Consider the following 13,827-nt stretch of genomic DNA (forward strand, 5'->3'; position numbering starts at 1 on the left):
TACTTACAGAGCTCATGTACTAGCCGTAAGTGTGATTTCGAAAAGTTTGAGTTCATGCGTTGAGGACGTAAAAAATTGCGTTGCCCATGTGAAGACCTCTGAATGGCCACCTTTTCTTCTTGCATATGCTTAAGAAGTTTTTGCCGGCCGGTGTGGCCGAGCGGTTCTAGGCTCGTCAGTCTGGAACCGCGCGACCGCTACGGTCGCAGGTTCGAATCCTGCCTCTGGAATGGATATGTGTGATGTCCTTAGGTTAGTTAGGTTTAAGTAGTTCTAAGTTCTAGGGGACTGATGACCTCAGATGTTAAGTCCCATTGTGCTCAGAACCAATTATAAAAAAGAACTTTTTACTCTGATTTTTATAGTACTTTATCTTCCAGAACGAGTAATTCGCTCTGCCGAAGACTTGAGAGTGTGGCGAAATTTTCCAGTATATTAAAACGACGGAGGCTCATATCTGGGCCATTCCTTTTTGCGTTCCATAAACTTGAACCCTTCACTTATGTTAGAATGGCTCTCGACCTAGCTCAGAGCTTTGATCTACGAGTATCGCTGTTTTTATTCGACAGTATGATTTTCTGTTAATGTACAAGATGTCTGTAACATTTGCCCTTTTTCCATTGCACGATACTTGAACCATGTATTTCAGCAAGTATAGAATGATCTCGCTGAGATCGGGTGTTCTGCCAGTGGTCCGAGACTTCCCAACACGACATCTCTACCGCAACTCCACGCCTTCATCATGTGTTCCCTGAGTCTCGCTGTCAGTCTCAGGGAACACATGATGCAGACGTCACGGCATCGAGATATCGTATTGAGAAGACGAGGACCACTGGCAGAACACCCGATCTGAACGAGATGGCAATGAGTCGCGAGGAAAGTCTAGGAGATTACAAATGTAGAATGAATCTACCCGAGCCATATGATGAGCACAACTTAGTTACAGAAAATGCAAAACCACTACGAACAAACCCCAGCGTCAGCATGAACCAGTGTTTCGTATTTTTGCGTAACTTACAGGTAGACATGGTATCTCAGAGGCGACGGCCTGCGTAGCATTGAGAATGTCGCCATCGACGAGGTTCACCAGCATGCTGACGAGCGACGAGTTGTCTGCCTTCTGTGAGGACTGGTACGTGAGCATGTCGCACAGGTACACCGAGTTGTCGATGTCGTTGACTGTAAGCGAGCCCATATCTACACCCTCCGCCGTCTGATGGATGTACAGGAACTCTTCCATGGTTGCGAAGATCTGCGGCAGCCACAACCGAATTGTGTTCAGACTGTAAACAAAACGAGTCTGTCACTTCTCACACACTGTCTCCGGTGCAGATTACATGGGGATAACCAATGTGGGTGATGAGAAGAGTCTAACCAGTATCATGAGAACCTCAAAGCTATAGAAAAAAATGTCGTGTGACTAGGGCCTCCCGTCGGGTAGACCGTTCGCCTGGTGCAGGTCTTTCGATTTGACGCCACTTCGGCGACTTGCGCGTCGATGGGGATGAAATCATGATGATCAGGACAACACAACACCCAGTCACTGAGCGGAGAAAAATCTCCGACCCAACCGGCAATCGAACCCGGGCCCTTAGGATTGACATTCTGTCGCGCTGGCCACTTTTTTTTTTAATCTCATTATTTTGTTCGGTTTCGTTCGTTGCATTTGCTCGGGGCGGACGTCGTAAGACATCCGTTTAATTTAGTTGTTTTTTGTTACACAGGGCAGCTAACCTTCTGACCGAACACGCTGAGCTACCTGCCGGCTTAGTCTATTATTCTATGGTTATTTCTTTTATGCAGCGATATGTCAATCATACCAAAGAGTTCAACGAAAATTAATATAAATTTCATGTCAATATTCCAAGTGCATTCCAACCTGTTCGACTTACGTCGTAGTAGGAAAGAAAATCACTCCTTTAGTTTAAAATCTTTTTCAAGGTACACGAAGCTTAATTATATTTTCTCTATTAATTTCTAGCCGTTCTTAGTGAGGCCTTCCTGTTTCTCTTCTTTAAAGAATAGTGTACATGTGTTTCCTAATCTGAAATCTCATAATCTGCAGAAATTTCTTTAGAGGTGTATTATGTAAGTAAGCATGTAGTGAACAATGAGAGTGCACTCTAACAAGAGCTTTGCTACTCGTTTTACCAACCACTTTTTTTTCTTTTTTTATGTCTACTGTACATTCACTCGCTCTTCTATCACGACAGGGTGAGCAGAACAATTACCACTATCCAGCCGGATAGTCTTTGTAAAATAGAATAGTTTAAAATATTAAAATGATCAATTACTTACGTTTTTGTTACTCAAATTACGGTTTTAGTTTGAATGTAATAGAAGACGGTTTAACTGCAGTCTGAGTTAAAACCTTTCCCTAATTAACCGAACGACTGCGTTCTAAGTAGCCCAATCAACGATGGAAACCTTAAAAATAGTTAGAAACTCTATGCGTTTTATCGATGAAAGATTCAGTTGAACTCCGTCACTGCTCCCTTATAGGGTGTAGAATAATAAACGCTCCCAGTCACATTTTGTCATATTATTTAACACATGATCAGTTTCCAGCTTGTGCCATTCTTCAGGTGGTTTATATTCAGGTACATGTTTCCATACTTAGTGTTGCATATCACTGTTTAAATGAAAAACAAATTCTGTGATGACAGCTAAACCGACACAAATGAAAATTTGCAAGTGGCTAAGCAACATGTGTTGCAAAATATTATAGTACTTACATAAAGCTGATGTGTCCATATCGTTTTCAAATTATTTTTATTACATTTTGTATGATGTGAAAACATATGGATACACTAGCTTTATGTAAGATTGTAATATTTTGCAACACATATCGCTTAGCCGTTTCCAAATGTTTCATTTTGTGTTTGCTTCGTCATTACATTATTGTTTTTTTTTTTTTAAGTGATCCCCAACACTGAGTATGTAAACATCTACTTGCGTGTAAAGCACCTGAATTTGGGCACATGCCCGAAAGCGATCGAGTGTCGCATAAAATCATCTCCTATTGTGGCTGAAAGCGGTTATTATCCTACACCCTTGTTAGAAATTCTGTTTGTTGCCTTCTAAAATACAAACATTGTTGCCAATCTTCATCGTGGCAGCGAAGTACTTCACTACAGCCCACTTACGAGCACGGTAGCGCAGTGGTTAGCACACTGGACTCCCATTCGGAAGGACGACGGTTCAGACCCGCGTCCAGCCATCCTGATTTAGGTTTCCCGTGATTCCCTAAATCGCTTAAGGAAAATTTCTGGATGGTTCTTTCGAAAGGGAACGGCCACTTTCCTTCTCCATCCTTCCCTAATCCGAGCCTGTGTTCCGTCTCTGATGACTTCGTTGTGAATCTCCTCCTCCTACTTCTCCGACACTGACAGAGTCGATCAAAAACACTAACTGCACAAACACTAAGAACTTGGACTTCAAACGGGAAGTGGTACATTCCAAGTACCCCGAAGAACAACGAAAATAATTAGGAGTAAGCAGAAATGAGATTAGCGATAAAATTAACATGAAAACAGATGATTACGAAGTACGTGAATTTACGGAATTTGGCACATGAACGAAACAATAAGAACATAATCAGTAGGCTAGCATAATCAGAGAAGACGGTTATGACCAATAGAAGTCTACCAATGTCAAACACAGTTGGAGGATGAAATTTCTGATAATAAACGCTTGGGGTACAGCATTGTAAGTCAGAGAATCATAGACAGTGAGGAAACCGGAAAAGAGGTGAATCGAAGCGTTTGAGATGTGGTGCCCCAGAAGATTGTTGAAAATCACATGGACTTATGAGATGAAATGGAAATTCCGTGTGGTTAGGGCCTCCCGTTGGGTAGACCGTTCGCCTGGTGCAAGTCTTTCGAGTTGACGCCACTTCGGCGACTTCCATGTCGAAGGGGATGAAATGATGATGATAAGGACAACACAACACCCAGTCCCTGAGCGGAGAAAATCTCCGACCCAGGTGGGAATCGAACCAAGGCCGTTAGGGAAGACATTCTGTCGCGCTGACCACTCAGCTACCAGGGGCGGACACTCATAAGATATGGAAAGAGGAGGATCTCCGCGGAATTGGCGAAGTACGGAACATTTGGATAACACTGACAAGAAGAAAGGACAGGACTATGGGGCATGTGTTAAGGCAACAGGGAATAACTTCCATGGTACTAGAGGGAGCTGTAGAGGTAGTAATTGTAGAGGAAATCTGAGATTGAGTACGTCCATTAAATATTGGAGGACGCATGGTGCAGGTGCTTCTATGAAATGAAAAGAAATTCTTGACAGACCACATGAACTAGTCAGACTGATGACCCAAAAGCAAATTGGAGTAGGAGGATTAAATGATACTGTGAATAATGGGTTGGAACGAAGATGGTAGGCAGCTACGTCAAAATTTATAGTCTGGGATTGTGAGTGGCAGCAGATATAGCATTTGTGATAATGGTTAGTAGGATAGAGTCTAGGTTGTGGTTATGGAGAGAAAAGAAACGGGAACACCTTGGTGTGAGAAAGGACTGGGAAGTAAGCGTTATATATTGTAAGGAGGATAAAAGACAGGACGGATTTCTTGTCTATGACAGGGAGCCTTTGGAAGTTGAGTTACGAGACGGTGTTGACGGTGTGTAGGTGTAGGACCGTTGGAATGTGTTGGTATTGATGTGGCAACATATCAGGTTATATAATTATTAGAAAATTATAGAGTAATAGGAATCAAGTATGGGAAATGTTCAGGATATACTATGATGTTCGATACAGATGAGTATGGATGGGAATTTTTGAGTTTGTTATAAATTCGATCAGGAGAGAAAAAGTGGATGTGGAGAGTGAGTCGGAGTGAGTGCAAGACTAGGTGTGACTCGTCTGAAGCAAATATGGATGCTACACTGGCATAAGTGAGGACTGTTTGGATGAGTTTTGTAACTATGAAAAATGTTAGAGGAATGCAGTCTGGAACTTCTGCCAGTTGGTAGTTTTCGTCTGTTGTGAGATTTCTGTTGGACGTTTAATACTTGGGGTTATCATTTAGTTTTCAATCGGAGCTAAGTGTGTCGCATTTTAAAGCAACTACTGGCGTGCCATGAACGTTTAAACAGACTATATGTATCGATCGCGAGAGAGCACCTGATTCCCTCACTGCCAGATCCTTAAAAGCTCGCGCAGCTCGTTCCAGTATTTAATGCTGGCAAAAGTTTTTGAGACAGCAGCAAGATCAAAGCATTGCCTTCTGTTACTAACCTGAACAAGCAGAGGATCTGTATGGAGAAGACGAGCACAGCCTTGGGCAGCTGTGGCATGACGAAGAGTGGCCGCATCTGGCGCCAGGCGTTCTTGAGGCTCTGGATGGCGCTCTGGTGGATGCTCATGGTGCTCGCCACAGACGCTTTGCGCAGTTCCAGCTCATCCACCAGCCGCTGCACCTGCACATGAGAGCATTCCATCCGTTCTGCGCTAGTGGACGACCAAGGCTACCAGCTATTGGACATAATTCGGTAATCAAAGTGTTCTTTGAGCTTAAGGCCCGCCTCGGTAGCTCAGAGGTCACCTTATCTGGCTGCTATGTGGACGATCCCAGTCCGATTCCCCTTACCGCCAGGGATTTATATTTGGCGGTATGACTGGGAAGGTGTGCACTCAACCCTGTTATGCCATCTGAGAAATTACTTGATTGGAAAGCAGCAGCACGAATTTCTATGGAGACGAAAACGGCAGAAAGAGGACTGTGCTGGAACCATTCCCTTCCATACCATATCCAAAAAAAAAAACTTTATTGGTAGAGGGTTACAAGGTGGGCGGTTGGTCCCGACTGGCTCCTCTGGGCCAGAATGCGGAGCCTCCCTTCAACACGCTCATGGATCGAACGAAAACGCTGTGTGATCACAAACTGAGTATTTTGAGGTGATCAACCAATCGTCGAAAGGCTGGAATTGTTCCTGATAAACCAATAAGATCTCTCTTATCGTCCACAGAAGGGAATGGCCACAGCCTAACCTACTGAGTAGCGACCCTCAATGCTGTGAAAGCAGTTACCGTCTGACAGCTGGAATGCCACTAGCACCTTTAGTGGCAAGGAAGCCAGCCGTAGGATTATTGTTTGTTTTTAACTAATTTTCTACTTAATTACTGAAGTAACTATCATATTTTTTCACTGTGAGCGTTAGCAATCTACCAAGATACATGAATGATTGTGAGACAAATGTAAAAGCAGTCGAATATCACTGCCTCAGTGGCACAAGATACCACTTATTTGTGAAGAAATACTTTTAGATTTTTATGCAGGATGTTACAAAAAGGTACGGCCAAACTTTCAAGAAACATTACTCACACACAAATTAAGAAAAGAAGTTATGTGGACATGTGTCCGGAAACGCTTAATTTCCATGTTAGAGCTCATTTTAGTTTCGTCAGTATGTACTGTACATCCTCGATTCACCGCCAGTTGGCCCAATTGAAGGAAGGTAATGTTGACTTCGGTGCTTGTGTTGACATGCGACTCATTGCTCTACAGTAATAGCATCAAGCACATCAATACGTAGCATCAACGGGTTAGTGTTCATCACGAACGTGGTTTTGCAGTCAGTGCAATGTTTACAAATGCGGAGTTGGCAGATGCCCATTTGATGTATGGATAACACGGGGCAATAGCCGTGGCGCGGTACGTTTGTATCGAGACAGATTTCCAGAACGAAGGTGTCCAGACAGGAAGACGTTCGAAGCAATTGATCGGCGTCTTAGGGAGCACGGAACATTCCAGCCTATGACTCGCGACTGGGGAAGACCTAGAACGACGAGGACACCTGCAATGGACGAGGCAATTCTTCGTGCAGTTGACGATAACCCTAATGTCAGCGTCAAAGAAGTTGCTGCTGTACAAGGTAACGTTGACCACGTCACTGTATGGAGAGTACTACGGGAGAACCAGTTGTTTCCGTACCATGTACAGCGTGTGCAGGCACTATCAGCAACTGATTGGCCTCCACAGGTACACTTCTGCGAATGGTTCATCCAACAATGTGTCAATCCTCATTTCAGTGCAAATGTTCTCTTTACGGATGAGGCTTCATTCCAACGTTATCAAATTGTAAATTTTCACAATCAACATGTGTGGGCTGACGAGAATCCGCACGCAATTGTGCAATCACGTCATCAACACAGATTTTCTGTGAACTTTTGGGCAGGCATTGTTGGTGATGTCTTGATTGGGCCCCATGTTCTTCCACCTACGCTCAATGGAGCACGTTATCATGATTTCATACGGGATACTCTACCTGTGCTGCTAGAACACGTGCCTTTACAAGTACGACACAGCATGGGGTTCATGCACGATGGAGCTCCTGCACATTTCTGTCGAAGTGTTCGTACGCTTCACAACAACAGATTCGGTGACCGATGGATTGGTAGAGGCGGACCAATTCCATGGCCTCCACGCTCTCCTGACCTCAACCCTCTTGACTTTCATTTATGGGGACATTTAAAAGCTCTTGTCTACGCAACCGCGGTACCAAATGTAGAGACTCTTCGAGCTCGTATTGTGGACGGCTGTGATACAATACGCCATTCTCTAGGGCTGCATCAGCACATCAGGGATTCCATGCGACGGAGGGTGGATGCATGTATCCTCGCTAACGGAGCACATTTTGAACATTTCCTGTAACAAAGTGTTTGAAGTCACGCTGGTACGTTCTGTTGCTGTGTGTTTCCATTCCATGATTAGTGTGATTTGAAGAGAAGTAATAAAATGAGCTCTAACATGGAAAGTAAGCGTTTCCGGACACATGTCCACATAACAGATTTTCTTTCTATGTGTGTGAGGAATGTTTCCTGAAAGATTGGCCGTACCTTTTTGTAACACCCTGTATAATGGTAATCAAGAAAAAATGAATACAGATTTCATGCATTATAAGCATGTGTTTCTGCTGTTGTTCCTATTTTATAGGCACTTGCCTTGACACGTAATAATTTTGTATGGAATCTAATGATTTGCACACTCTTACACTTCACTCGACTTTCTAATACACAAATATTTTTTTTAAATGAAATTACCTTTGCTTCAACAGCGAATATACTCAATATTCTTGGCCTTTGTTGCTGAGATGTAGGAACAGTGTTGAAATTGGTTTCTTCTGTGTTGGGAAGCAGTTTCATTGCTTTTGATATTTGTATCCCGCCTGTGTGCTTTCCCCTTCAACTGCAGCTGTGGTGGCTTATTTGGTACGTTAAACAAAGGGCAGAGATGTGAATTATGTGAGATACATGTATCTGACATACAAATACAAAATGCAAAATACAGTTTTTATTTTGTGTTTGAAGCACATTTTTCGAAAACAGTTTTCTATCTTATTTGAAAGTTTTAAATTAGTGGTACTTGTATTTGTAAAATTCAAAATGCTTTTCTTGAATTTATTTATTCCATACCTCGTAGTTTCCTTTCACTCAATATGTTTAAAGACAAAATAATTTCACGAGGATAGAGATGGCACAATAAGCGCCAATGGTTTACTTGTGAAGTGAATATGACAATGACCCTAATTATTAGAAAAAGCACTAAGTCTTGCGTACCTTATATGTCTATCATTGTTTGCCTAATAAAATACCTATCCAAATCATCTGATAATTGCAAAGGAAATAAGTGAAGGAGGGAGTGAGATCACACACATCACATTTCACGGCGTCAAAAGATATGTACAATGCCAGATATCAAAGTAATCCATACAAAAAGTTTATGATGCAGCCTTGCCAAAATGTCAAGCACTTTGGAGACGCTTTCAGTAAACTCGTATTAGTTGTTTTTAAAGAAACTGAAATACAAATATTAATGAATACATAAGCTGCTCAAAATCTATTGCTGACTGTATCAGATGTTCAGAAAGGATAAAAATACGTAGTATGTATGTCTTATACCAGAACTAATGAGAATGCAAAGAATGCCAAGCAGCTTGCCAATGGATAAACCTACGTAGTTTAGTATTATGATAGACGTTATTAAAGAAAGTCGTAATAGGTGTTTCGTGCGATTCTGTAAATTAATGGAACCAAACGCAAAGGATAACATATTAGCATCAAAATCTTATCCTTTTTTCAAATTGTAACGGGTACCCAAGGCTAACAGAAGATACGTTAAAGAACTACTTATTTCATAAGTCCATAAGATGAAACCAGGAGAAGGAGATGCGAGGAATTTGCAACATTCTGGTAAAAAAAGAAATTGACTCTTATCATGTGGTTGTTGAGTAATGATTCTTCTATAGCCAGTGACAGTGGCAACACTACAATATTATAAAGATAATGACAATAATCTAGATTTTTTCAAGAGATACCCCACCTTAAAAATGTTTTTCTTTAAATATAATACTTGTTTACTGAGTTCGGTTCCTGTTGGACAACTATTTTCTTCTGGTGGAATAATAATGAAGCTACATAAGTGGAACATGAAAGATGAAGTATTTGAACAATTTTTAGTGTTAAAATCAGTGAAATAACGGTCATGTAAATTGTTCACTAACTAGAGGTATTTTATTTAATTAAAGGTACTTCGATCATATGTATTTTGCATTTTGTATTTAAATACTCTTACTTAAAAGTATTTTGTATTTTCATTTGAAATAGAAGACATATCCAAGTTCTATTTCAAATGAAAATACAAAATACTTTTAAGTAAGAGTATTTAAATACAAAATGCAAAATACATATGATCGAAGTACCTTTAATTAAATAAAATACCTCTAGTTAGTGAACAATTTACATGACCGTTATTTCACTGATTTTAACACTAAAAATTGTTCAAATATTTCATCTTTCATGTTCCACTTATATCCAAGTTATCCTTCCCCCATGAACCATGGACCTTGCCGTTGGTGGGGAGGCTTGCGTGCCTCAGCGATACAGATGGCCGTACCGTAGGTGCAACCACAACGGAGGGGTATCTGTTGAGAGGCCAGGCAAACATGTGGTTCCTGAAGAGGGGCAGCAGCCTTTTCAGTAGTTGCAGGGGCAACAGTCTGGATGATTGACTGATCTGGCCTTGTAACATTAACCAAAACGGCCTTGCTGTGCTGGTACTGCGAACGGCTGAAAGCAAGGGGAAACTACAGCCGTAATTTTTCCCGAGGACATGCAGCTTTACTGTATGATTAAATGATGATGGCGTCCTCTTGGGTAAAATATTCCGAAGGTAAAATAGTCCCCCATTCGGATGTCCGGGCGGGGACTACTCCTGAGGACGTCGTTATCAGGAGAAAGAAAACTGGCATTCTACGGATCGGAGCGTGGAATGTCAGATCCCTTAATCGGGCAGGTAGGTTAGAAAATTTAAAAAGGGAAATGGATAGGTTAAAGTTAGATATAGTGGGAATTAATGAAGTTCGGTGGCAGGAGGAACAAGACTTTTGGTCAGGTGATTACAGGGTTATAAATACAAAATCAAATAGGGGTAATGCAGGAGTAGGTTTAATAATGAATAAAAAAATAGGAGTGCGGGTTAGCTACTACAAACAGCATAGTGAACGCATTATTGTGGCCAAGATAGACACAAAGCCCATGCCTACTACAGTAGTACAAGTTTATATGCCAACTAGCTCTGCAGATGATGAAGAAATTGATGAAATGTATGACGAGATAAAAGAAATTATTCAGGTAGTGAAGGGAGACGAAAATTTAATAGTCATGGGTGACTGGAATTCGTCAGTAGGAAAAGGGAGAGAAGGAAACATAGTAGGTGAATATGGAGTGGGGGGAAGAAATGAAAGAGGAAGCCGCCTTGTAGAATTTTGCACAGAGCATAACTTAATCATAGCTAACACTTGGTTCAAGAATCATAAAAGAAGGTTGTATACCTGGAAGAATCCTGGAGATACTAATAGGTATCAGATAGATTATATAATGGTAAGACAGAGATTTAGGAACCAGGTTTTAAATTGTAAGACATTTCCAGGGGCAGATGTGGATTCTGACCACAATCTATTGGTTATGAACTGCAGATTGAACCTGAAGAAACTGCAAAAAGGTGGGAATTTAAGGAGATGGGACCTGGATAAACTGAAAGAACGAGAGGTTGTAGAGAGTGTCAGGGAGAGCATAAGGGAACAATTGACAGGAATGGGGGAAAGAAATACAGTAGAAGAAGAATGGGTAGCTCTGAGGGATGAAGTAGTGAAGGCAGCAGAGGACCAAGTAGGTAAAAAGACGAGGGCTAATAGAAATCCTTGGGTAACAGAAGAAATATTGAATTTAATTGATGAAAGGAGAAAATATAAAAATGCAGTAAATGAAGCAGGCAAAAGGGAATACAAACGTCTCAAAAATGAGATCGACAGGAAGTGCAAAATGGCTAAGCAGGGATGGCTAGAGGACAAATGTAAGGATGTAGAGGCTGGGAGATGAAGAAGCTTGCACAGGATAGAGTAGCATGGAGAGCTGCATCAAACCAGTCTCAGGACTGAAGACCACAACAACAACAACATCCAAGTTCTTGTGTTTTTAATTTAAAGAATTTTAATGAACTATTTTGCAGTTCTCTGATAATGGTGATATTGCATTACATAAAATTTTCTTACGCTCCACATTCATTGATTTGACTAGAAGTGTAGAGAAGAAAACTTCACGTTACTGAGTAGACATTCTCTCTGCCAAAGGTCAGGTCTTCTGCTGTTTACTTGCCATTATTTCGTTCTTAAAAGAAAGCGACATTCTTCAATAAGTATCTACAGGTTACAATAAGATGGTAAATAAACTGAACTGTAATACACCGTTCCATATCTCCCAGGGTCCTTAGAAAACTAAAGAAAGACAAATGTGGTGGCATTTTCTAGTTAGTACCGCTCCTAATTGTAACAGTTATGTTACAAATCAACATAGACAATGCTGCCTGCACTCATCGGATATCGTATTCAGAAGTGTAGCTTCTGGCCGCTTGGAGCGTTGCTGTCACAGTACATAAAATAAATGAGCAGCCGTGTAGCGACTGTATGTTTTAGACTGTGGTATGGCATCATCACGATGGCGCATCATCCCATTCCGATATTAAGAAGATTTTTCTATATAAGGTGCCACAGCGACAAATTTATTAAAGTAGAATTCCATTTCCTATCCTTGCTGTTTACTATTACAGACATGTTACGTGTTAAACAAATGATGGTGATCGTAATAAGCCAAGGTGAAAAATGGAATTTGTTTTCGATATTAATGTCCGTTTGCACTCGTCAACTGAAACGCTGCGGACGAAAAATTCATTTTTACTTAAGGTAACAAACATTTTGGTCTGAAATCGGACTGAAGTAGTGCGTTAGTATTGGTCATCAGGTTTCACTGGTTAAAGAAACCACCATCTGTTACAAAATTTTTTATAAATTGATATCTGACGGTATTTGAAACCGAACTTTAGAGTACGAGAGACGAGGCTCTTATTAGTTTTTTGAGTGACTGGAACTTCAAAACAAGAATTTTACCATCATGACGTCACCTATCACGTTGTCTATTGTGCAGTAGACGAGTAGACACTCACTTCACGGGACATATGATAGAAGTCAACTACTTCAGAAAACTGCCAGAAAGGAGCCGATATTTCTGTAAGGTTCTATTTGTAGACTCGGTCCCTAAAACGAAACGGAGTACTATCGTTGTTGACCGCATTGGCTGTTGCCGTTCGAAACTGTTCACTTTCACATTCGATTTCTGTGGGGAGTTGGCAGATCTGTTAAACTTAAGCACACATGGCTCATTGTAATTCGTAACTACGTCCCAGTAGAGTTATACCTGCAACCATGGCACCTTTCTCCATCCAGTACAAATTAAAGATCATGTTATCTTACAGAATATTGATTATTATAAACTAAAATACATTCCATCATAATTTAAAATTATCCATAACTACTTCCATTTATAATTAGTAAATTTATCTAGAATTCATTTCCCCCGCGTCTGAGAAACACATAGGAAGTCATAACGAAAGTTCAAGCATTAATCAGTAACTTATTCTAATTATGTTTATCATGTGGCTAATAACAATTACTTCTTCCGTCATTGAATATTCACTTTGTTTTTAACATGTTTCGCGTATTCATGTAAACACCATTAGTGGTTTTCATTTTGCTTTTCTTTTCATGTGTCCACTGATTCCTATGTAGGCACTAGATTCACCCATTTTTCTATTTTGTCCATTAGGTCTTCTGCAGGCACTATATGCGCACATTACAGACATACTACATCTGTGTGCGTCTAGTGTCTCCAGAAAAATCAATGAACACCTGAACCGTTGATGATGCCGCTATGTAGAAGAGAAACATATTTGGTTGAAAGCAAAACTTTCAGTTGTACAAGGCAGAATTGTACTTATCTACATGATAAACATTAGTGAAGAAGCAACTGAGAAAGAATGATGGTAGATATTAACAATGTCATTATAACTTATTCGCTAAACAAAGCACAATGAGGTGAAAACTGAGCATGAATGGCAGTAGATACGGACAATATCGTAATAACTTATTCGCTAAACAAAATACATCTTGACAAAAGTCATGGAAGAGCAATATGCACATATACAGACGGCGGTAGTGTAGTGTATTTAAAAGGGCAGTGCATTGACGGAGCTGTCATTTGCACTCAGATGATGCATGTGTAAAGATTTCCAACGTGATTATGGCCGCACTACGCGAATTAACGGCCTTTGAACGCGGTATGGTAGTTGGAGCTACAAGCATGGGACATTCCTCTCCGGAAATCGTTACGGAATTCAACATTTCGAGATCCAAAATGTCAAGAGTGTGCCAAGAATACCAGATTTCAAGCATTACCTCTCACCACCAACAACGCTGT

The 13,827-nt window shown here is 40.8% G+C and overlaps 1 protein-coding gene across 1 annotated transcript in view; it reads right to left on the bottom strand.

Moving 5' to 3' along the window:
• The window catches only part of LOC126259747 (synaptic vesicle glycoprotein 2C-like), a 234,620-nt gene that overhangs the window by 70,549 nt on the left and 150,244 nt on the right, over positions 1–13,827 (bottom strand). The window contains exons 7-8 of the mRNA XM_049956737.1: positions 5,257–5,438; positions 1,019–1,283 (exon numbers count right to left, since the gene is read on the bottom strand). Of these exons, the coding sequence (XP_049812694.1) occupies positions 1,019–1,283; positions 5,257–5,438 (447 nt within the window). The remainder of the gene's footprint in view (positions 1–1,018; positions 1,284–5,256; positions 5,439–13,827) is intronic.

This window comes from Schistocerca nitens, chromosome 5 (assembly GCF_023898315.1).
Source record: "Schistocerca nitens isolate TAMUIC-IGC-003100 chromosome 5, iqSchNite1.1, whole genome shotgun sequence".
In the NCBI taxonomy this organism is placed as follows: domain Eukaryota; kingdom Metazoa; phylum Arthropoda; class Insecta; order Orthoptera; family Acrididae; genus Schistocerca; species Schistocerca nitens.